The 26,050-nt window shown below is 34.0% G+C and overlaps 1 protein-coding gene across 2 annotated transcripts in view; it reads right to left on the reverse strand.

Annotated features, from left to right (window-relative positions):
• TMEM38B (transmembrane protein 38B) overlaps positions 1-26,050 on the reverse strand; it is a 47,797-nt gene that overhangs the window by 3,114 nt on the left and 18,633 nt on the right. For both annotated transcript variants that reach the window (XM_017679388.3, XM_017679387.3), the window contains 3 exons: positions 22,376-22,560; positions 21,496-21,583; positions 20,028-20,145 (listed from right to left, as the gene is read on the reverse strand). In XM_017679388.3, the coding sequence (XP_017534877.1) occupies positions 20,028-20,145; positions 21,496-21,583; positions 22,376-22,560 (391 nt within the window). The remainder of the gene's footprint in view (positions 1-20,027; positions 20,146-21,495; positions 21,584-22,375; positions 22,561-26,050) is intronic.

Here is a 26,050-nt window from a genome sequence, read left to right on the forward strand (position 1 = left end):
ATGTCTACTCAGATATTCTGTCCACTTTTCGATCAGATTTGTTGTTTGCTATTGAGATGTAGGAGTTCTTTTTATATTTTGGATATTAACCACTTACCCACTATATGGTTTGCAAATGTTTTCTCCCATTCAGTAGACTGCCTTTTCATTTTGTTGAATGTTTCTTTTGCTGCACAGAAGCGTTTTAAGTTCGATGTAGTCCTACTTGTTTATTCAAATGCAAGATGATGTGAAGGAGCTTACCGCCTGTTTTCTTCTAGGAGGTTTTATGGCTTCAGGTCTTATGTTCAAGTCTTTAATCCATTTTGAGTTAATTTTTGTGTAATGGTTAAGACAGTGGTTCAGTTTCATTTTTTTGCATATGGCTGTCCAATTTCCCAACACCATTTACTGCTCTTCCCCCAACTGACATACATGCATGGATTTATTTCTAGGCTAAAATGCATTTTAGGTTCCAGAAGATCTCTGCTCTCTAAAAGTTCATAATTGATGGAGAAGAATGTAACTCAATAACAATAATTAACAATACAAGGTACCATATTTTTGGGGGCCAAGAGAGCAGTACAACCACAAAAATACATTTAGAAGTGAAAGAAAATGGGAAGTAAAATATCATCTACAGTCTACACCCATGTCCAATAACAACTATCATTACTATTTACCTACCATGTGCCAGAACTATGGTAAGTGTTCTATGTTACCTTATTCTCTTTAAATTTAATCCAACAGCTACTCTATTATCCCCACTATACTGATGTGAAACTGAGGCTCTCACAAGTTAAGTAACTTGCTCAAAGTCATAGAGCTAGTAAATAGTAAAGAAGTTTGGGACACCCAGATTTTGAGCTCAGTAACTAGATACACTGCTTTCTTTTATTATCTAAAGTCACAGATTTTCAGTGAATTGCAGAATATTACACCGAGGAGGGGCAGTAAGTAAAAGGTCTCCAATTATCCAATTTTTTCCATATGTATTTTTAGGAACAAGGAACTGAGGCTCTGAGATGTGGGATGCACAGTGCTACCAATTCCTTATCTGACAAAATGCAGTTGTTCAAAGATGTATATATTTGCTCAAGAAATGAGACTGTTGCCAAAATGGATCTGAGGAGATAACTTTCTACTCAGCCTTTGCCCCTTGGTTCCAAAAATACCAAGAATTTTCAAGTCAGTTTCTTCCAGCAGATCTTAGATATTGAATCAAAGTAGGAATTTTTGGAATCAAATTTCTACAGAAGGCCCCGACCTAATTCACTTGCTTGAGGAAAATGGAATTAGCGATCATGAACAAATTCTTATTAACTGCAATACAGTCTAAGTAGAGGAGAGCTGGAAATAAAGTAGGTGTCCAGCATAAGAAGAATGGGTAAGTGAAATATATACTGTGCAATTGTTAAAAGTAACAAATAGAAAAGTACTATGGAAAAATCCTTAAAATATAGTCAGGTGAAAATGAGATAAACAGTAAGAGCTATAGAACTATCATTTACTAAATTAAAAATGCATGCACACACAATATTCTTAATAAATTAAATGTCACTAAGTTGTATACTTTGAAACAGTTGATTTTATTATATGAATTTGACCTCAATAAAAATAAACAAAGTAATGAATTTTTTTTAAATGCATGCACATGGGCTTCATGCCAGCCATGACTGAATACTGTATGTCAGATTCAGTCTCTCACCAAAGTCAATATAAAACACAGTACACAAAACACCTGTTAACAGGCACTGGAGAACAACCAATACAGGCAGAATCTGATGCGGCCAGTATCCCAAAGAGAAAGGAAACAAGCTGAACACATTTACTCTGGCTTTTTCTTTTAATGATATGTATCAATTCACAGCATAGGGGAATAGTAAGCACAAGTCCAAATGGGCTAAGGGGACAGAGACTGCAGTCTGAGGAGATCAAAACAACTAGGATTTGAGGGCAACACAAATCAAGGAGGAGGCAACCACATGGAAGTGGTCCCCAAAATTCTAATCTGCCCTGGAGAAGTTTACCAACCATAAACGGTGCAAACATAGAGATTTCAAAAACCAGCAGACAGCAATAGCAGGAAGGCCAAGAGCTGAGGAGACATCAGCAGCCAGCTGCTCCATGCTGGAAAGACAGTTGGAGTTCAAGGCCAGCCATGGTGGAACTGGCTAGGGATACTCTTAAATGTTAAACTGAGAACTCAAAAGGGTCACATTCTAGAAGATGAAACCTCAAACAAAACATCACTAACAAAACCTAAAACAAAGCATCCACAAGATTAAAATAATCTGCTTGTGCATTACACCTGGCTGCCAGAACAATGCTGAATCCCTGCCCTCAAAGACCTAAAGGTTATTTATTCAGAGACAGATAAGTAAATCAGCTATAAAATAGTAAAGAGTTAAGTGCAGTAATGGAGGTTTGGCCAGAAACATTTAAGTAAGGATGTAGATTTGGAAGTCATTACCATATAAGTAAAAGGTAAAGGCATGAATATAAATGTGGTTACCAGGAGAGAGAATACAGAGTAAGAAGAGTCTAAATTTAATGTTAACCTCCAAGTTAATGCCATTACTGTGCAAAATCTAGGAAAAACTTCTGTATAATAAATTATTCTTTAGAATAAATCATTACAATGAGATGTATTAGTATAATTATTTTGGTCTTAGTTTGACTTTACGGACTACCATGAAAGATAGAAGAATTCAGATAACAATAACAACCTATTGTCAGGAAAACAACAATGTATTTTTACAAAATCCAAAAGAGTGTCAGGATCTAAAGTATTTCCTGAGAACATGAACTATAGTATTTTTCAAAGTCGAGTGTTTTAATAGAATCTCCACTCCCAGTAGACTCATCACTCAGCTGAGAAGTATTGCTGGCATCAGAAATTACTGCTGAGATAGACTTAGGAGTTTCAAGCACAGACTTCTGTGAATTCAACCTCTTTTCAGGCCTTGATTCAAGGTGACATAAATATAATGGTGACAAATGGAATGAACTCTTATTCTCTTACAAATAAAATATAAAACTGTCTCCTTTTTTGGCAAAGTATTGAAAGAAAAAGACTATTACTAATAGCATTGACTCCATGGTCTCTTGCTTAAAAAGGAAAGAAAACAAAAGAAAGTACAAGCCCTAATGATAATTTGATATTTGCAATGCAACTTATCCTAATATGTTAATTTGGTAAAGGAATTGTTTAAATCTCTTTCTCACTTATTTAAATCTTTATATATAATCTCATGTTATACCATTTCAAAAATGCCCATAAAAATGTATCATACAATATAAGTTCTTTAAGAGCACAAATAGTACGTAAGGACTTTTATATCCTCTACTCCGCCTAGCACTGACAGTACAATGAATAAACATAATTTCTACCTCACCTGAATAATTCAAAGACTATTACAATGTATCTATATAAGCAAAATATGCAATAACTAATCTCTCCACCCAGAACATAACTGCTTCCTATCTCTGTCTGTCCAAATCCAAAAAATCCATTAAGCTTTCCTCTATGCCTGACAGTGAAGTCACCTTGCCCTGTTTATGAATTCCTGGTGGCACATGGTATATTCAACCAAGTTTTAAGTTGGTGATGTCATTCACTCAAACATCAATAATTATTAACCTAAATGACTCAAATAAATTAAAATGTTAAGATTTCCAGTCTTACAAATGTCCTTTTACATAAACTAGGTGGATTAACTGTTCATTTCTGGCACTATAGCCTTTGATAACGAAGTATGGGAGAATTAAATACAGAGAGACCTATGAAAGAATGCTTTGGTCATTTATCAGTCGGTCAACAATTACGCATTAAAAACCTACTACATACACCAGACACAATGCTAGGGATGCAGCAGATGAATAAAACAAACCTAGTTCCTAAAGTTTAAAACAATAGCATATTGTCTCTTAATTCTTTTTAGACAACAACATCTTGAGGACAGAGTTTGGATCTTATTCAAAGTTTATATGCCTATTTATATCCCCCAAAGGGCCTAATAATATCATTCCTCATTCACGTATTCAACAATATACTACCTGAATACACTACTCAACAGCTGTTCAGCACAACTGACCAGTCCATTCTCCTTAAAACCATCTCCTGGTTTTCCTAACTCCATCAGCCACTTCTTTTCAGTCTTTCATTCTGAATCTTCCTTCTCTAAATATTAGAGAATCTCATGGCTCTATCCTCACTGTCTCACTGTATGCTTTTTTCCCTATGTAATAACTGCCTCCCTAAGTTAATTTATAAATTTAATATAATCTCATTAAAAACACCAGCAAGTTTTCTTATAGAGTTAGATAAATTGCTATTAAAGTTCATACCAATATGCAAAAAGAGCTGGGGAAAAAAACTGAAAAGAAAAACCAACATACAAGAATATTCAGAAAGCACTGAAAACAAAAATTTGCAAGACTGCCTGATTCTCCACAGCCCAGTAAAGAGAATATAAAACCAGATTACCAGACTTCCTAATTTTTGCCAATTTAATAAGTGAGAAAAAATATGGTATCTGCTTTTTTTATTATATTTCTCAAACTATGAGTGAAATTCACATTTTTTCATATGTTTGAGGGACATCTTCATATTTTTTCTGTGTGAATTGTTGGTTGATAATTTCCTTTTAATTTTTTTATCAGGTTTTGGTCCTTTATCCCTTAATTTTTAAGAGGCAGTTATACATTATGAATACAAGCTCTCTGCGATACATATTGCAAGTATCTTCTCACAGTTTGACAGCTGTATTTCAACTTTGTCCATGCTGTTTTCTGCCATGCAACTTTTTAAAAATATATATTATGGAGTCAAACTTATCAATCTTTACAGAGAAAGAACAAAGTAAGCCCAAGGTAAATAAAAGGAAGGACATAACGTAGACCTGAAACTAGTGAAATATAAAACAGGAAACAATGAAACCGAAGGCTGGGTCTTTCAAACAAATCAATGAAATTGGTAAACATCTAGCTACACTGATTTAAAAAAGAGAAAGACAGAAATTCACTAATATCAAGAATGAAAGTATAGACATCGCTACAAATTCTACAGATATTTTTTAAACAGTAACAAAAAACTACTATGAATGATTTCATGCCAACAAAATTGAAAACTTAAATAAAATGGCAATTCTTTGAAAATATAAACTTACCAAACACTATACAAATAAAGCAGAAAAATCTGAATAGTCCTATATCAAACATATAACCAAGAAATAATACCAAATCTACATAAACTCTTTCAGAGAGTAGAAAACTAAACACTGAACTTATTTAATGAGCCCAGTTGTTATGCTGATACAAAAACCAGACAAAGGAAACTACAAACCAATATCCTCCATGAGCACAGTGGGAAAAAAAAATCTTTGAAAAATATTAGCAAACTGAATCTAGCAATACACAAAAAGGACACATCATGACTAAGTGGGATTTATCACAGAAATAAAAGACCAATATAACATTTCAAAAAATCAGTGTAATCTACTATATAAACAGAATACAGGAGAAAAACTGTATGATCATCTCAACCAATGCAGAACAAGGTATTAACAAAATTTCACACAAATTCACAATAAACATTCTCAGAAAATTAGGAATACTAGGGAATTTCCTCAACCTGATAAAGGGCATCTGTAAGCCACACATAGCAAACATTATATGAAATGTAAAAGCCTGAGTGTTTTCCCACTAAATCCGGAATAAGACAAAGATATCCACTCGCACCATTTCTATTCACCTGGCTAGAGATTAGCCAGGACAGCAAGGCAAGAAAAAGAAATAAACAGCATCCAAATTAAAAAAGAAAAAGAAAAACTGTCATGATAGACAGTAAGATGATGTATATGGTCAATGCTAAGAATCTACACAAAAGATACCAGACCTGGTATAAGTAAATTTAGCAAGGTCACAGATACAAGAACAATATGCATCAACTGAAAATCTACATAGAAACAATGTAAAATTCAAAATAGAAAAATTTTAAATAACTATTCATAAAGGCATCCAAAAATAGGAACTACTTCAGTATGAATTTAAATTTAACAAAATACATGTAAAAGAATGAAGACCACAAAACATTACTGTGAGAAACTTAAGAGGACTTAAGTAAATGGAGAGAGAGAGTCATGAATTGATAGGCTCAATATTTTTAATATGTTATTTCTCCCAAATGGATCTATAGGTACAACACAATTTCAATCACAATCCCAGAAGTCTGTTTTCTTGGTAGAAAGCTACACCCTAATCATTATATTTATATAGAAACATGAAAGACCTAGCTAAATATACAAAGAAATCTTTTTTAAAAAGTTGAAATACTTATACTACTTGATTTCAAGACTTACAATAAAGTTAGTTATTTAAGACAACTTGGTATTGGCTAAGGATAGATATATAAATCAATAGAAGAGAATACAATCCAGATATAGATTCACACATTATAAAGTGAAAACTGATTTTCAACAGAGATGCCAAGATAATTCCATGAGAGAAAGGACAGTTTTTTTAAACAAATAATGCTGAAACAACTTCATATTCATATGGAAAAAATAAACCTGACCCTTAACTTATACCAAACATAAAACTTAATTTGAAATGGATCATAGACCTAAATGTAAAGGGAGAAACTGTAAGAAGAAAATACAGGTGAAAAATCCTGACAACCTTGCAGTATGAAAGAATTTCTTAGGACACAAAAACCAGAATCATAAAAAGAAAATTTAATAAACCGAACTTCATCAAAATAAAAAAATTCAGCTCTTCCAAAGACAATGTTAAGGAAATAAAAAGGGAAGCCACAAACTGGAAGAAAAATATTTGCAATACATCTATCTCACAAAGGATTGATATTCTGAATACACAGAGAGATGTTACAACTCAACAATAGGAACAATCCAAAATTTTAAATGGGCAAAAGATTGAGAGACATTGCTCAAAAGAGAACATACAAATGGCCATAAGCACATGAAAAGATGTTCAAATCTCTAGAAATCAGAGAAATGAAAAATAAAACTACAATGAAATATCACTACATGTCTATAAAATGGCTAAAGTTAAAAGGACTGACAACACCAAATATTATCAAGGATGTAGAGCAACTGAAACTTCATACATTATTCGTGGGAATGCTGGTGGGTACAACCATTTTGAAGAACAATGTGTCAGTTCCTTAAACAGTTAAACATATGCTTTCCATATGACCTAACAATTTCATTCCTAATTATTTATCCATCAGAAATGAAAATATATGTCCAAAGTACATATGTTAACAGTACATATGTTAATAGTAGCTTTATTCATAATTACCTTATTCAAATAATCAAAAGCTGGAAACAATCCAAAATCCATCAACAGGTAATTGGATAACAAATTATGGTATATAATGCTGCTAAGCATAAAAACATGGGTAAACTTCAGAAACATTAGACTAAGCAAAAGAAAAGATGTCAGACACCAAAGACACATACTATATCATTCTATTTATATGAAGTTTGAGAGAATTATTCTATAATGATAGAAAATAGATTAAGTGGTAGCCTGAGATTTACGGGGTAGCACACAAGAACTTCAAGTAATGGAAATGTTCCATATCCTGTGGTGGTGGTTACACAGGTGTATAAATTTTCCAAAACTTACCAAATGTTCTCTTAGAATGAATATACTATATTGTATGTAAATCATATTTCAGTAAAATCTTTAAAAGAGCTCATTTCTAAGTTTTTTGTAAGTGAATACTTTGCTAAAATGTTTTTAAAAGATCCTGATAAAGCTAGGCTCTGTACCACTCCTTGATAAACTGATGTAGGTTACATCTAGAAATGGAATTACTAGGGCACAAGATATGTGAATCCTCACCTTTATCACATACTGACAAACTGCTAACCCCAGTTGTTTGTATTTATACTCTCCAAATCCCTTCAAAATAATTTGCACATTTTATCTTCACTTCCTCTTATTCACCTTAGTCTAAAAAAACTATTTTAAGGTCACGAAATACCTCTTCATTTAAAAATCCAACATCCTGTTTTGTTTTAATCATTCTTGACCACTGAAGTCCCTCTTTGGGTGGACTACTGTGCAACAGTCTATTTCACAATAATGTTTTACACTGAGGAGCCAGAAGATAATCCATGCTTCTCCAACTTTCTCAAATCATTTCTAACAGGAGAAAGTGAACTTGGCATAGCCCAAGATAAGGCCATGACAAATATAAAATATCTTATCTTAAAATGTGAAATCTTGAATTCTGTCCCATAATATAGTACTGTTTAACTTTAAAATGTTTATAATTAACATTGAGATCAGCCAACGGTACCATATGCATCATATTTACAATGTGACTTTGTACAGCCAGTGCCAAAAGTCATGTATCCCCTGGGGTATGTATAACTAGTTTGAGAAACATAAATGAATTGTTCAAAATTGTGAAGCCTAGATTTCAACATCTGATTGCTTTGGAAGCCATGGGCTTTCTCCTGTACCAACAGTCTTAGTTGGCACATATTTCTTTCCTCTGAGACTTGAATTTTAATAATCATAAAGGACTTGTGAGTGTTGAAAAAGTAAAACTGAGTCCTCCTTGAATGAAACTAGCATCCTAGGACTGAACATTCAATGAATATTCAGCTTGCTTGAGCTCTGGAAGAAAGGAAGAAAGGAAATGAGGATAAGAAGATGGAAGGGAAAGAAAAAGCTGAGAAGAGGAAGAGGAAGAACTTTAACATACTCTCTCAGGAAAGAAGAAAATAAAGAGATCAGACAGGAAAAAATTAGTAACTATATAGTATATTTGAATATAATGAACAAACATACAGGTAGATATATGTAGACTCCTTATACCTCCAAAATAAGGAATACACTTACTTTTCACATATATAAAAAATAGTTACAAAATCTCATCTTTACTAATACAAAACTGAAGTCCCAACAAATACCAAAGAATAACATATAGACAATAAACAGTATCTAAAATGCAGTTGAAGTAGAAATAATTTTTTAAAAGATTTTCTAAATGCTTGTTATTTTAAAACATACTTATAAATATTTCTATGTTAAAGAAATTGTAATGTAAATTAGGAGATATTTAAACTGAATGATAATAAAAACATCCACATCAAAATATGTGATGTGAGACAAGCAATGCAAAACAATAGTGAAGAACAACAAAATCAAAAGTTGGCCCTCTAAAGATTTGCAACAAACAGATAAACTTGTGACAAGATTGATCAAGAAAGACTGGAGGAACTTCCTCTTTAGCCGTGACATAATAACTGGTTCAAGACAAACCCTTCATGCATAAAAACCATCGATTTGACAAAACACATGAGGCTACTTTTTCAGGCATTGGACAACAGTGTAAAATTGATCCATGAGAAAAGGGAAACTGATGAAGTGATCACTACATTTACCCTTGCTTCTGCCTCAGGACAATATCTCAAGCCCAGAGCAGGGAACTAGAACTGAAACTGAGGTGACAGAGATTGATTGCAGGCAGCTACGTTGACTAGGACCTGAAGGGCAGGGTATCCGAGAAGAGGAAGCTGAGCAGGCATGCAGGGCAGGGAGGAGACTGTAGATGTCTCTCTGGGATGGTGACACAAGTCCTTGGCTTTGAGCTAGGCTCTATGTGTCACCAGTAAGACTACCTGAGACTTACCACAGAGCAGCTTCAAGAGGATTGAGATGACAATGGAGATACAAGAGGGTGAACAATGCTGAGGGGCATTTACCTTGTTTGTCTTAGAGAACTTACAATTTTTATACTGATATTATAGTCATTTGTGTACTTGTCTTACTTTTGGGAAGATAATATCTTTGAAAAGAAAAATCTTATTTATTAGCATCTTTGTATACACCAAAACACTGGATTGTTACTCAAAACATACAACGAAAATTTCCTGACTATATAAAAGCAGAAGAAAAAAAAAAGAATAGTAACTGCCCAGTTTTTCCCTGTATATTCTATCAATTCATTTTTTATATCTAAGAAATGAAAAACTATAGTAATTACTCAGAAACAAATGACAAGCCATTTAAACATCAGTAGAAAGGTAATTTGTGCAAACAGATGAGTTAAAAATGAATATTCTGTTTAGAAGTTGGTGGATAATTAGGAAAATATTGGGGAATATTATGAAAAAGTTCAATACTGTATGACACTTTCACATTATGATATGGTGTTTAAGTTTAGGTGTTATAGTAAAGAACTGTATGACCAGCAAAAATTGTGAGAAAAACTATCATTTTCACTCCACAAACAGGCCTTTAACAAAAACTGATTCTTGTAATTTAAAAAATTTAACAGATACCAGTAGTGCTTATTCTTACTAAATGCACAATACACATTCACTTTCTTTAAAGATTAAAGTTAGAAACTCAAAAATTATATACCTCCCAACAATCCTCCATGATAAAAATACTCAACTGTAAGAAGGGAACTAACTTCCTCAATCTGATAAATGGCATCTATGAAAGACCCAGAGCTAATACCATACTTAATAATTAAAGAGTGAATGCCTTCTCCCTAAGATCAGAAAGAAGGCAATGATGTTCATTGTATGGTATTTCTACTCAACATTTACTGGAGGTTCTAGCCAAGACAACTGAGCAAGAAAATTAGATTAAATACATGTAGATTGGAAAGGAAGAAGATAAACTACCTCTACTTGCAAATGACATGATCTTAAATATAGAAAAGCCTAAGGAATACATACACACACACACAAACTCTATTAGAGCTGATAAGTTACAAGAATAGAAGATCAATATACAGAGATCAATTTTATTTCTACACATTTGCAATGTACAACCTGAAAATGAAATTTAAAAAGCAATTCTATTTACTATAGCATCAAAAAGAATAAAAAATGCTTAAGAACAAATTTAACAAAAGATGTATTTAAGACTTGTATGTTACAAACATCTTTGAAATAATACAAAAGAAGACCTAATAAAGGTAACGAGATCTGTGTGGGTGACCGGAAGACTTAATAGTTAGGATGATGATACTCCCAAGGTGATTTGCATATTCAATGCAATCTTATGAAAATCTGAGCTGGCCTTCTTTGTAGAAACTGTCAAGTTAAACCTAAAATTCATATGAAAATTCAAGTGTCCTAGAATTGTCAAAACAATCCTTAAAAAGAACAAACTCAAAGGACTCACACCTCTCAATTTCAAGACAATCTACAGACCTAAAATAATTAAGACAGTGAGGTACTAGCATAAAGATTGGCATATAGATGAATAGAACAAAAGTGAGAATCCAGGAAAAACACCCTCATATTTACAATTATTCTCAACAAGGGTGAAAAGACAATTCAACAATGAGGGAAAGAAGAGTCTTTTCAATAAATAGTACTGGACCACCTAGATATCCACATGCAAAACAATTAAATTTTATTATACTTTTATAAATAATTATAAATGGACCCTTCCTTATGCCATATACAAAAATTAAATCAGAATAGATCATAGAGCTAAATATAAGAGCTAAAACTATAAAACTCTTAGAAGAAAATACAGAGGTAATCTTTTTGACCTTGGATTTGGCAATGGTTTCTCAGATATGGCAACAAGCATATGCAACAAAGGAGGAAATAGGTAAATTGGACTTCATCAAAACTTTAAAATTTTGTGCTTCCAAGAACACTATCGAGAAAGTAAAAAGACAACCCAAAGAATGGGAGAAAGCATTTGCAATTATATCAGACATCTAATAAGAGCCTAGTACACAAAATAAAAAATTCTTACAACTCAACATTAAAAAGACAAACGAAAAAAATCAGAGCAAATAATCTGAATAGATACTTCTCCAGAGAAGGTACACAAACAAGCACATGAAAAGATGTTTAACATCATTAGTCATAAGGAATTGTAAACCAAAATCATGAGATTCTGCTTCAATCCACTAAGATGGCTCTAATAAAAAAACAAGCATTGGTGATATGGTGAAATTAGAATTCTCATACATTGCTAATGGGAATGTAAAATGATGAAGCCACTTTGGAAAACAGTCTGTTACTTCCTCAGAAACTTAAACATAGAATTATTAAATAGCCTAGTAATTCCATTCCTGTATGAGGCACCCAAAAGAAATGAAACACATGTCCACAAAAATATTTGTACATGAATGTTTCATAGCTCATTATTCATACTAGCCAAAAAGTAAAACAATCCAAATATCCATATTTAATGTGACATATTTAATGTCACATATCTAAATGTGACATATCGATACAACAGAATATTACTTGGCAATAAAAAGGAATAACATACTGATACATACTAAGATATGGATGAATCTCAAAAATATTAAGCAAACTGAAAGAAGCCATTCACAAAGCCACATATTGTATGATTCCATTTACATGAAATGTCAGAAGAGGCAAATTAAGAGACAGAAAGCAGATTAGTGGTTGGGGTAATTGAGGTAAAATTTGAAGTGACTGCTAGTGGTATGAAATTGTTCTAATATTGATTGTGGTAATAGCTGCACAACTCTGTGAATATACTAAAAATGACTGAATTGTACACTTAAATGGAAAAGTAGTATATGTAAAATATATCTCAATAAAGCTGTTACAAAATAATACAACAGCTCAAAATCTGAGGACTGGAAGATGAGGACACATGTGAAAAGATTTTGCCTCAGATGTTTGAAGTATAACCACAGATCATCTCCACTACATAGAGTACTGAAACAAAAATAAATGGTCCCTATAGTGACTTGGTTATTTCTAAGATAAACTTATACAATTCATACACTATTATCTTGTTAATATCATAGGTTTTAGCCAAAAATAACTAGGCTGAGAGAGAGTTACTTATAAAATTACACTTAAATTAATCTTATTTTAAAATCAATTGTCTACTTGTAAATAGGGAACAATATCTAATAGTGGTAAGAATAATAATCATCAGAATCAGCCTCATGATACACCTGCAAGTAAAATTCATAAGACGTGTCAGACACAGTGATAGAATCACATGCATAATATCCAGTCCTCTCAATAATCATACAATGAAATTGGGAAAATCAGGATTCAGAAACATTAATTGACTTGCCTATTCAGGGATGAGACAGCAAAGCTAGGATTTGAACTTATGTTCAATGATTTTGTCTCTAAAACATGTGATCATACACCATACTATTTCCTATCTTTAAGAAGGAATAAAGCTTCCGGCCAGAAAATGAGCACAGGAGGATTAAAGATGGTGGCAAAAGAGAACCTAACAGAGAACTCCTTCCCAAACCACATATAATATGAAAATATAGTTAATACACCTAATCCTGAAAGAGCAACAGGAAAGAAGGCCTGCGCCAGACTGCATACACCTGGAGAAAAGAGCAGACCTCACAAAACAGGGTAATGTACCAAACCCCTGATCCAGTGGGACCCAAGCCCATCACCCACCCCAGCTCACTGGTGGAAGGAATAGAAACAGAACGGAGAGAGGGTAGAAGCCTAGGACTGCTGAACACCTAGCCCTGGAGATCTGCTTTGGGAGTATGAACCTACATTGCATGTTGCTCTGGAGATTAGTGGGGTTGGAAAGCTAAGACAGGTGGAATACCTAGAGAGACTAATATTCCAGCAGTTTATGGAAGAAAACAGGGATCCAAATAGGGCTGTTCTGGGACAAAAGAAAGGTGAGCAGTCTGAGAGACTTCCTAACAGAGAGAGGACTTCCAGCAGTTTATGGAAGAAAAGAGGGATCCACATCAGGCTGTTCTGGGACAAAACAAAGGTGGGCAGTCTTGAGAGACTTCCTAACAGAGAGAGGACTGCTAAAGGGGCAATGACTGCACAAAGTGTGCTGCTCAGGAGAAAGGATAGGTGGACACAACTGTCTGGGGGCACAATGGGTTGAGAACTTTCAGGAGTTTAAGGCACTCCAGCCCCCTGGCTGGCTACGCAGTCCTGAGGCACCCCACCGTGATCCACAGCCTGATGCGCCTTCCTCCTGGCCTACCGGCACTGGCTCACAAACAGGTTGTCCCTGCGCTGGCATCAGGCAAGCCCAGAGGGAGGCCCTGCCTACTGCAGCTACAAACGCAAAACACAAAGGCTTACACCTGTGTGTTCAGCACACTGGTTCTGACAGTGGAGACAGTCACAGCAGCCAGGAAGCGGGAAAGAGCTTTTCCTCCCATCGGGCACCAGCGCCACTCCCTTGCGACCCCTGACATCACTCCAGGGACTGAGCAGCTCCAGTGACTAGAGCTTCTGGGCACTAGAGGGCACCACATATAAATATGAAATGTCAAAGGAACCTGGTTCAAACCAAAATCGCACAAACCCCAGAAAAAGGACCACATAAAACTGAATTCACCAATCTTCCAGAAATAGAGTTCAAAATAAAAATCATAAACATACTTATGGAGGTATAGAAAAATATTCAAGAACTCAGGTACAAATTTACAATGGAGATACAACCATTAAGAAATTCCATATCTGAAATGAAACATACAATGGAAGGATTTAAAAGCAGATTAGATATAGTAGAAGAGATGGTAAATGGAATAGAAATTAGAGAAGAGGAATACAAAGAGGCTGAGGCAAAGAGAGAAAAAAGGATCACCGAGAATGAAAGAATATTGAGAAAACTGTGTGACCAATCCAAACAGAACAATATTCATATTATAGGGATAACAGAAGAAGAAGAGAGAGGAAAAGGGATAGAAAGTGCCTTTGAGGAGGTAACTGCTGAAAACTTCCCCAATCTGGGAAAGGAGATAGTCTCTCAAGCCATGGAGGTGCAAAGATCTCCCAACACAAGGAACCCAAGGAAGACAACATCAAGACATATAATAATTAAAATAGCAAAGATCAAGGATAAAGGTAGACTTTTTAAAAGCAGCTAGAGAGAGAAAAAAAGACAACATACAAAGGAAAACCCATAAGGCTATTATCAGATTTCTCAACATAAACCTTACAGGCCAGAAGGGAGTAGCATGATATATTTAATGCAATGTAACACAAGGGCCTTGAACCAAGAATACTCTACCTGCAAGGTTATCAATTAAATTTGAAGGAGGGATTAAACAATTTTCAGAGAAGCAAAAGCTGAGAGAATTTACCGCCCACAAACCATCTCTACAGTGCATTTTGGAGGGACTGCTATAGATGGAAGTATTCCTAAGGCTAAATAGCTGTGAAGAGGGGAAATAAAACTATAGCAAAATAGAACATTTAATTAGTAAGCAGATGCAAAATCAAATCAACTACCCCCAAAGTCAATCAAGGGAGAGACAAAGAGTACAGAATATGATACCTAATATATAAAGAATGGAAGAGGAAGAAAAAGGAGGAAAAAAAAAAGAACCTTTAGATTGTGTTTGTAATAGCATACTAAATGAGTTAAATTAGACTGTTAGATAGTAAGAGAATTACCCTTGAACCTTTGGTAACCACAAATCTAAAGCCTGAACTGGAAATAAGTACATACCAACCGATAATCACCTAAATGTAAATGGTCTGAATGCACCAATCCAAAGATATAGAGTCACTGAATGGAAAGAAAAACAAGACCTGTCTATATGCTTCTTACAAGAGACCCACTTCAAATCCAAAGACATACAAAGACTGAAAGTAAAGGGATGGAAAAAGATATTTCATACAACCAATAGGTAGAAAAAAAGCAGGAGTGCAGTACTTATATCAGACAAAATAGCAAAACAAAGAAAGTAACAAGAGACAAAGAAGGACATTACATAATGATAAAGAGGGTCAGTCCAACAAGAGGATGTAACTATTGTAAATATCTATTCACCCAACACAGGATCACCTACATATGTGAAACAAATACTAACAGAATTAAAGGGGGAGATAGAATGCAATGCATTCATTTTGGGAGACTTCAACACACCACTCACTCCAAAGGACAGATCAACCAGACAGAAAATAAGAAAAGAGACAGAGGCACTGAACAACGTATTAGAACGGATGGACCTAACAGACATCTACAGAACACTCCATCCAAAAGCAACAGGATACACATTCTTCTAAAGTCCACATGGAACATTTTCAAGAATAGATCATATATTAGGCCACAAAAAGAGCCTCAGTAAATACAAAAAGATTGAAATTGTACCAACCAGCTTCTCAGATCACAAAGGTATGAAGCCAGAAATAACACAAGGAAACGAAAAAGCCCACAAACACACAGAGACTGACTAACATGCTCCTAAACAATCAATGGACCAATAACCAAACAAAAACAGAGATCAAACAATATATGGAGACAAATGAAAAGAATAATTCAACATCACAAAATCTGTGGGACGCAGTGCAGGCCATGCTAAGAGGGAAGTATATTGCAATACAGGCCTACCTAAGGAAAGAAGAACAATCTCAAATGAACAGTCTAAACTCATAATTAATGGAACTAGAAAAGGAAGAACAAATGAGGCCCAAAGTCAGTAGAAGGAGGGACATAATAAAGATTAGAGCAAAAATAAACAAAATCAAGAAGAATAAAACAATAGAAAGAATCAATGGAAGCTGGGGATGGTTGTTTGACAAAATAAACAAAATTAACCCCTAGCCACACATACCAAGTAAAAAAGAGAGTCTACTCACATAAACAGAATTAGAAATAAGAAAGGAAAAATCCTGGGCACCACAGAAATACAAATTATGAGAGAATGCTATGAAAAATTATACACTAACAAACTGGGTAACCTAGAAGAAATGGACAACTTTCTAGAAAAATGCAACCTTCCATGGATGACCAAGGAAGAAACAGAAAATCTGAATAGACCACTTACCAGCAAAGAAATTGAACTGGTAATCAAAAAACTACCTAAGAACAAAACACCTGGACCAGGTGGTTTCACTGCTGAGTTTTGTCAAACATTTAGTGAAGACCTAATACCCATTCTCCTTAAAGTTTTCTAAAAAGTAGAAGAGGAGGGAATACTCCCAAACTCATTCTACAAGGCCAGCATCACTCTAATACCAAAACCAGGCAAAGACACTACAAAAAAAGGAAAATGACAGATCAATATCCCTGATGAACGTAGATGCAAAATACTCAACAAAATATTAGCAAACCGAATTCAAAAATACATCAAAAGGATCATACACCATGACCAAGTGGGATTCATCCCAGGGATGCAAGGATGGTACAACATTTGAAAATCCATCAACATCATCCGCCACATAAACAAAAAGAAAGACGAAAATCACATGATCATCTCCATGGATGCTGAAAAAGCATTCGACAAAATTCAACATCCATTCATGATAAAAACTGTCAACAAAATGGGTATAGAGGTCAAGTACCTCAACATAATAAAGGCCATATATGAAAAACCCACAGTCAACATTATACTTAACAGCAAGAAGCTGAAAACTTTTCCTTTAAGATCGGGCACAAGACAAGGATGCTCACTCTTTCCACTTTTATTCAACATAGTTCTGGAGATCCTAGTCATGGCAATCAGACAACACAAAGAAATAAAAGGCATCCAGATTGGCTAGGAAGAAGTTAAGCTGTCTGTATTTGCAGACAATATGATATTGTACATAAAAAACCCTAAAGAATCCACTCCAAAACTACTACATCTAATATCTGAATTCAGCAAAGTTGCAGGATACAAAATTAATACATAGAAATCTGTTGCATTCCTACACACTAACGATGAACTAGCAGAAAGAGAAATCAGGAAAACAATTCCATTCACAATTTCATTAAAAAGAATATAATACCTAGGAATAAACCTAACCAAGGAGGTGAAAGACCTATACTCTGAAAACTACAAGACACTCACGAGAGAACTTAAAGAAGATAACAATAAATGGAAACACATTCCATGCTCATGGATAGGAAGAATTAATATTGTCAAAATGGCCACCCTGACTAAAGCAATCTACAGTTTCAATGCAATTCCTATCAAAATAACAACAGCATTCTTCAGTGAACTAGAAGAAATCATTCTAAAATTCACATGGAACCACAGAACACCCAGAATAGCCAAAGCAATCTTGAAAAGGAAGAATAAAGCAGGAGGAATTACACTCCCCAACTTCAAGCTCTACTACAAAGCCACAGTAATCAAGACAATTTGGTACTGGTACATGAACAGAAACATAGACCAATGGAACAAACTAGGGAGCCCAGATATAAACCTAACTATATATGATCAATTAATGTAAGATAAAGGAGCCATGGACATACAATGGGGAACTGACAGCCTCTTCAACAACTGGTGTTAGCAAAACTGGACGGCTACATCAAGAGAGTGAAACTGGATTATTGTTTAACCCCATACACAAAAGTAAACTCAAAATGGATTAAAGACCTGCATGTAAGTCATGAAACCATAAAACTCTTAGAAGACAACATAGGCAAAAATCTCCTGAATATAAACATAAGCAACATTTTCCTGAACACATCTCTTCGAGCAAGGCAAACAAAAGCAAAAATGAACACATGGGACTATATCAAACTAAAAAGCTTCAGTATGGCAAAGGACACCATCAACAGAACAAAAAGGCATCCCACAGTGTGTGAGAATATATTTGTAAATGACATATCCACCAAGGGGTTAACATCCAAAATATATAAAGATCTGATATGCCTCAACACCCAAAAAGCAAATAACCCTATTAAAAAATGGGCGGAGGATATGAAGAGACAATTCTCCAAAGAAGAAATTCACATGGCCAACAGGCACATGAAAAGATACTCCACATCACTAATCATCAGGGAAATGCAAATTAAAACCACAACAACATATCACCAGTAAGGATGGCCAGCACTGAAAAGACTAAGAACAACAAATGCTGGCGAGGATGTGGAGAAAGGGGAATCTCCTACACTGCTAGTGTAAATGTAAACTAGTTCAACCATTGTGGTAAGTAGTATGGAGGTTCCTCAAAAAACTAAAAATAGAAATACCATCTGACCCAGGAATCCCACTCCTTGGAATTTACCCTAAGAATGCAGTAGCCCAGTTTCAAAAAGACATATGCACCTCTATGTTTATTGCAGCACTATTTACAATAGACAAGATATGGAAACAACCTAAGGGTCCATCAGTAGATGAATGGATAAAGATGTGGTACATATACACAATGGAATACTATTCAGCCATAAGAAATAAAGAAATCCTACCCATTGCACCAACATGGAGCTAGAGTATATTATGCTTAGTGCAATAAGTCAGGCAGAAAAAGACAAATCCCAAATGATTTCCCTCATTTGTGGAGTATAACAACAAAGCAAAACTGAAGGAACAAAATAGCAGCAGACTCATCGACTCCAAGAAGGGACTAGTGGTTACCAAAGGAGAGGGGTGGAGGAGGGTGGGTGAGAAGGGAGGGAGAAGGGGATTGTGGGGTATCATGATTAGTGTACATGGTGTGTGTGGGGTAACAGGGGAGACTGTAGCACAGAGAAAGCAAATAGGGACTCTGTGGTATCTTACTACACTGATGGACAGTGACTGCAATGGGGTTTTGGGGGAGCCTCAATAATAATGGTAAATGTAGTAACCACATTGTTTTTGTGAAACCTTCGTAAGACTGTATTATCAATGATACCTTAGTAAAAAAAAAGTTTATATATAAAAAAAATTGTAAACCTCTAAAGTAAACACAAGCAGATTTAGTAAAGGAAAAAAAAAAGAGAATGAGCACAAATATGTCCTAATCTAAAATTCTGAAATTTTAAAGCTTAAAGAAACCTTAGGTAACACCTACCTCAAGTAACTCATTTTACAAATTAGATAACATTGTCTTCACAGTCTCTCATCAGCACTGGCCATTTCCACTACTCTCTGGCCTTCAACATACTATTAGACTATCAGCAAATCTTTCCTGATAGCCTCGGCATAAATCAAATGAGAAATCATAGAAGAGCTATGCTTCAGAAAGTCATGGATGTCTTTAGTAAATTCACCCAAATATCTTTTTAGACTGTAATAAAGATAAGAAATAAATATTCCTATTACTTGCCTAGTGTGTAGAAGTCTGGTTATACAGAATCCGTAATACTGATTTATAGCTACTTTGAACTCTTACCTTTGTGACCACAAGAAACATGGTAAAAAGGAACATGAGATTATGCCTTGATATTCCCAGATGCTTAGTGTGCTGGAATGTGAAGATTACTGACCCCAGCAGGGTTACCTTGGCAGGGCTGAAAACAGAATACATTTTAAGTCAGTTAACTAATAAGCATGATCTATCTCTGTGTTTATCAAAAAGTACTCCACAAAATATTAATTTAATGAGTTATTAATAGACAAAAATAATTCTGTGAATATACTTAAGTTTTAGAAGTGCTAAATTATATAAAGTTTATACTTTCTTCACAGCATAAAGTACCAGAGATATTAGAATGTTCATACTCATTATGACTCTCTGAGACATATCTGACCACATAATACTTTTTCACAAAGGATTTGAAAGTCCCATGTTCCACAGCATGATGTGGAAAAAGTAGGTTACCCCTGAAAAACCTTACAGTGCTCCTTGGGGTAGGAGAAAGAACAGAAAGCCCTGGTTTGTACCATTTTCCCATCTTCATAGTGTAAAATATTCCCCGCAGGGCCAATTTTAGACTGCTATGTGGAATGAAGAAGAGACACGCACAACTGGCTTTTATAAAATAGTATGAACTATCCCCAGCACATTACTTAACTAACTCCAGCACAGATTATTCGCATTAGCTAATATCTTAAAAAACTAATGCTGAAATTTTGAAGTCTATAATATTAATCTACATAAGAAGCATTACTTTCAATTTACATATCTGCCATATAGTTACAGTGTATCTCAGTAACAGATCATTATCTAGTTCTTTATGCTTACAACTGAAAAAGATAAAAGATAAATAAATAATAAACTTGGAATGCCACATTGCAAAATACAAATGTAAAAGCCCCTATGTGCATTTTATGAATAATTACATCATTTATTTATTTATTTATGACAAGCTAAGGAGTGAGTTCAAAATGGTTACGTTTAGGCAACAAGAGTTTGGATCGCACGTAACAGTATGATTGGACAGCATTCATGGTCTGTTACAGTGGTCTCTGAACTTCTTGACTATGCATCCCTATTGGTAAAAAAAAAGTGTTTTAAGATACTTTCTAACATGTGTTTATCAATTAATTTATTAATTTTATATATATGTACAACTGCATTATAAAACATACACTGAAATTGACATTCTTAATAGGATAAGATAAAAAATGGAATTAGATTTATCTTAATGTCATTTTGCTATTCTTTGTTTCTAATAGCTTGGGTTCTGAACCATAGGGGAGAAAACCACAGTGAAAAGAATCAATATTTATTTTAAAAACTATATTTCAGAGAACAGACTTTTTGAGTCTATTTTCTGGCTCTCTTCCCATTATCATTATTATTTATTTTTTCAGCTACATTTCATCTACGTTTAGTGTCTCCAAAATGTTCTTAAAAAGAAACTTGATAAGATCTATGGATAAAAAGCCATGTCTCAGTATAGTTTATACCGACTCACTAGGACATCTTCAGCCATTCATTAGCTTCTGGTTTCCAACCTCCTTTTACCAACCATTCAAAATTCGTTATAACACCACCACCTGCACCTAAAAATAAGAAAATAAAACAAGAATATTTAGCCAAATTTTATATTTTAAATGAATTCATAATTCTATCCCCTCATTTAACATTCCAAGAGGATTCCTAAAATATAATTTTGGGGAGGATGGAAAAAGTTGCTCTGTACATTTACAATACTGAAACAAATGCAATTCTTCCTTTTTACCAACATGGCAATTGCCTATTATAGTATAATTAAGGTTAAACTTGGGGCTTCAGGCACAGAGATATGCCTAAAGGTTTGTTTCAGACCTGAAAAATAAAATCCTCTGCTTTATCATTTCTTTCTCTCATAGCAGTTTTAGGTACAATACATGACACACAACAAGAGATCAGAGAAATCTGTTTGATTCCTACATACAAAAGAACTCAACAATAAAGGTAATCCCATTTACTCAGTATGAAAAATAAAACATAAAAAAATACAATTTTTCTAATTTACATGTACCACATAAACTCCTAAACTTGTTTTATTTATGGTGGCCCTATACTTTAATTAACTATGAATCCCTTATTCTGGGGCTGCTAGTCAAGCCAATCATAAAAATTCTGTATCATAAGAGAGTCAGGCTCAAGATAATGTCTGATAACTACTACTAGTTTTGAATTAATTTCAAGGCTTAAAAAGCACTAGTTTTGAATTAACTTCAAGGGCTTCCTTCTTCCAAAAAGACACTGTTATTAAACTATGTGGTCTCTATTAATATAACTAGAACACTGTTCAGTAATAGTAGTGCACCAATAACAGAATATTTATGAACATATATTGTTAATATTACCTCGGGCCCATCCAACAGCTATCATGACTATCCAGCCATCTTTGTAATAGCTACTAGCATGTGTGACTCCACCTACTATTTTCCAAGTTCTGGTCACCTCCTTCATTCCCGCAGCCAAGAGTTGAACAGGTAGGAAAGAATAGCCCTGGGAAACTAGGTCACGTGGGCAAAAAAATATAATATACCTGAAATTAAAATTTAGGTATTTAATATATAAATGGAATCAGAAGGAAAAAAATAAAAATCCAGCACATCAGCAATAACAATTTGGCAAAATACAGCAAATGTAATTATATTAACAAAATTTGACTTAGAGTAGACCACAGAATGGGTAGGGTCAATTTTTTTTAATTACATGAAGCATATATAATAATCTTCCCAAAAGATATGACCAGAGGGTAATTTCATCCTGTTTGGATTTCTAAATACTCAATATATACAAAAAGTATTTACTGAGTTCCTAATTTGTGACTGTACTCTTCTAGAAGCTAAGTGCTAAATCCACTGTGAAATAAAAGCAATGTATAATCACTTCTGGGGCAGGGATGTCCATAGTTACAGTGTCTTCGGCCACTGTAAAGAATGGAAAAAAGAATGAAAAAGAATTAGAAAAGGAACCCTGTTAGCTGAGTAAGAATATTTCAACCCCACTAACATCTTCACCTGTGCCTCCTTGTACAGTACATAAACTGCAACCTATAAAAAGAAAGGTCACAGTTCTCAGAGATATATCTTTGTTAAGGAAAGTCATATTTCCATACAGCTAAAAGAATATGAAGCTTGTTCTTCAATTTAGTTGAGTAAGCTTAAGTTTTAACCAATTAAACTGTGATATTAGTTTAAGAATAATTCACTCCTCTCCATGTCAATTCTTTTTTGAAACTTCATTTGTTATAAGCATCTGTTCAAACAAGTTAGCAGTAGTGTTAATTGGAAAACACATGACTTTTTTCCCCCATTCCTAAAACACTCCCCAGCAGATAATTTTGTGCTTTAAAGCAAAACATATCTTCTTTCTAATGGAGTCACATGAAATACACTGAATAAAAGAAGTACTATATCTCTTCCAAAAGAAGTTGTTAATCTTATTGCATCTCATAATTCATAAAGTCAGAATTCTCAAAAGTATTCATGAACTATGAAATCTATTTGCCAAATATACATTGACTTTGGGAGTTTTGCTATATTTAATATTCCCAGTTCAGACTAAATTCTGATGGCTCTGTATAATTAAAACAATCAGTTCCCATGCTTCAACATAACTCTTTACAGATTTTTTATAATCTATAAAGGCTATATATGATCATAATGAATTATAATAGTCCTTAGGTGGTAGGTATCTTTTATCTTGTTACCCCTTCACCTAAAGCTCAGAATGATGAATTTCATAGCCCTGAATTTCAGTAGCCCTGAATTTCATTTATTAGAAGATAATTCAGAGGCAAAGCACAAACTATTTCAAATCAAGAATTAGTTGATAAAGAGTTTGAGAGAAAGGACTAAATTATCAGAGAGTAGAAAAAAGCTTTTTGAAAATGACTGGGACGATTAAAAATTTTACATGTTGACATAGTATTTTGAAAGCCTCTATGTATCTTTCCCCTTAAATATAGAACAAATTTCCAGGAATTAGATCAGGTACCACGGGGGAAAAACACTTACACTTAGATATTAAATAAGATGAAAATATTTTGCTGTCTACTGTAGATTAGATTAAGATGGATTTGATTTCACTTTAGCAGTAATGAATACTCAAAAGTAAAATACTCAAGGAAACAAACAAAAAATAGAAATGATCCTATTTTCATTCTCTACACCAAGACTATCTTTAATATGAGTTATATTACAAGAGAAATCTTGGGCTTTTTCTATTCAATTATGTGACATTATGGCATATAGTCTGAAATTTATAATTATTGCTTTTTGAACAAATAAGTCTCTTTCCTATTTAGTTGTATATTTCTAAAGTATACCTACAATAACATTTTAAACAGAAAACAGTTCTCATTTTGAGTGTTCAATAGTCACAGGACAAAAGAACAATTGTTTATTGTGCTCAGTGGTAAGTAAACATATTAGCCAAAAGCTCCCTAAACAACTATTCTTGCTCTTTAACTTGTTATATATTTTTTAATTCTTTTAATGAATCACTCAACCAACACTTATTAAGCAATTACTATGACCCTCCTTCTGTAAAGATTATATTTCATCTTTTACTGAAATTGTGACATCTAAGGAACCTTTACCTTGTAAACTACCTAAAGAAAACATTGAAAAAGAAGAAACTGGACAAGAAAGAAACTGATTTCTCATACATTTTTAAGTCATATAGATTACTGGAGAGGAAAAAATGGCAAAGAATAGTGCTAAAAAATAAAAGTTAATCCAAAACAAGATACAACAAGATGCTAGGCCACTGACACTGAAAGCTAAACCAGTTTAAGTAGGAAAGACGAAAGTAGGATTTAGGTTAATACCAAGAGTCGTTGAGCAGAGAGAAACTTCCCATGATTAGTCACTGACAACTCTTGTTTTCATTCTATTAATTCCACTCCTCTGACTACCAAAGACAATATTACTTAACTAAGCGAAAGCAGAATGATAAGCTAAATACTTCATATTAGCCCAATATATGATAGCTTTGTTCTTGCTCTTATTACTCTAACAAATTTTATGTATATGCTTTGAAAATGACTATGGCAGAGTGAGAGACCCATAAAACTATAACTTTTCTTGTATTTTTCTTCACAAAAATGAGTCTCAGGCAAATGTGCAACATACAACAGCTGATTCTTGGAAGTTTAAGGAAAACAAATTAGGACACAAAATCAATACATAGACAAACTACAAAATATTTATTTCCCCCATAAAATTTCAAAAAGAAAAATCCTATGAAAGTGTGCACTGTCCTCGAAACACTATGACATACCAAGCTACTGTGTCCCTTTGCCAGTAGATGGTGCTAATATCCAGACGTGAGCATTGTGAGTTACTGTACTAAATAAAGATGACCTTTCTAATAAGTGCATTCACAGAGTCCTTTTGCGTTTAGCTTGCTAGAGTTTCAAGTTCATTCCTAACATCATTTTATCTCTCAAATTAAAATCAGATGAAGATCTCAACTTTAAGAATCTTAAAAAAGAAAACAATAAAATATATTGTCTTTAGGCAAGTATCATTTTTTATATTTAAGGGTCTGTCTGTGAGGATACAATGTCTCTATTTCCAAAGTCCAATACATTGTGTAAGCACAGACTAAAGGATTAGAAAGCCAAGTTTGGCTCAAACTACTAGATATCTGTGATATCTTGGGCAAGTTATATTATACAACCCTTCTTGCCTTAGTTATATCACCTATTAAATGAGAATAAACAGTACCTACCTCACAGGGCTCTTGCAAGATTTAAATTATTATATGTAAAGCACTTAGAAAAGTGTTTGGGATATAGTAAATACCACAGGAGTGGTTGCTATTGTTCTTTAGAACTGATAAAAATACCAACAAAATAAATAAAATATGGATATTAATACAACAGATTCCACAAAGCAGTGAGAAGGAATATACTATAGCTACATGCAACAGGTGAATCTTAGTAACAAAATGTTGAGTGAAAAAAATAGTCTAAGAAACTATATATAGTACAATACCTATAGTACAATAGGGCCAAATAAAAC

This window comes from Manis javanica, chromosome 2 (genome assembly GCF_040802235.1).
Source record: "Manis javanica isolate MJ-LG chromosome 2, MJ_LKY, whole genome shotgun sequence".
Lineage (NCBI taxonomy): Eukaryota > Metazoa > Chordata > Mammalia > Pholidota > Manidae > Manis > Manis javanica.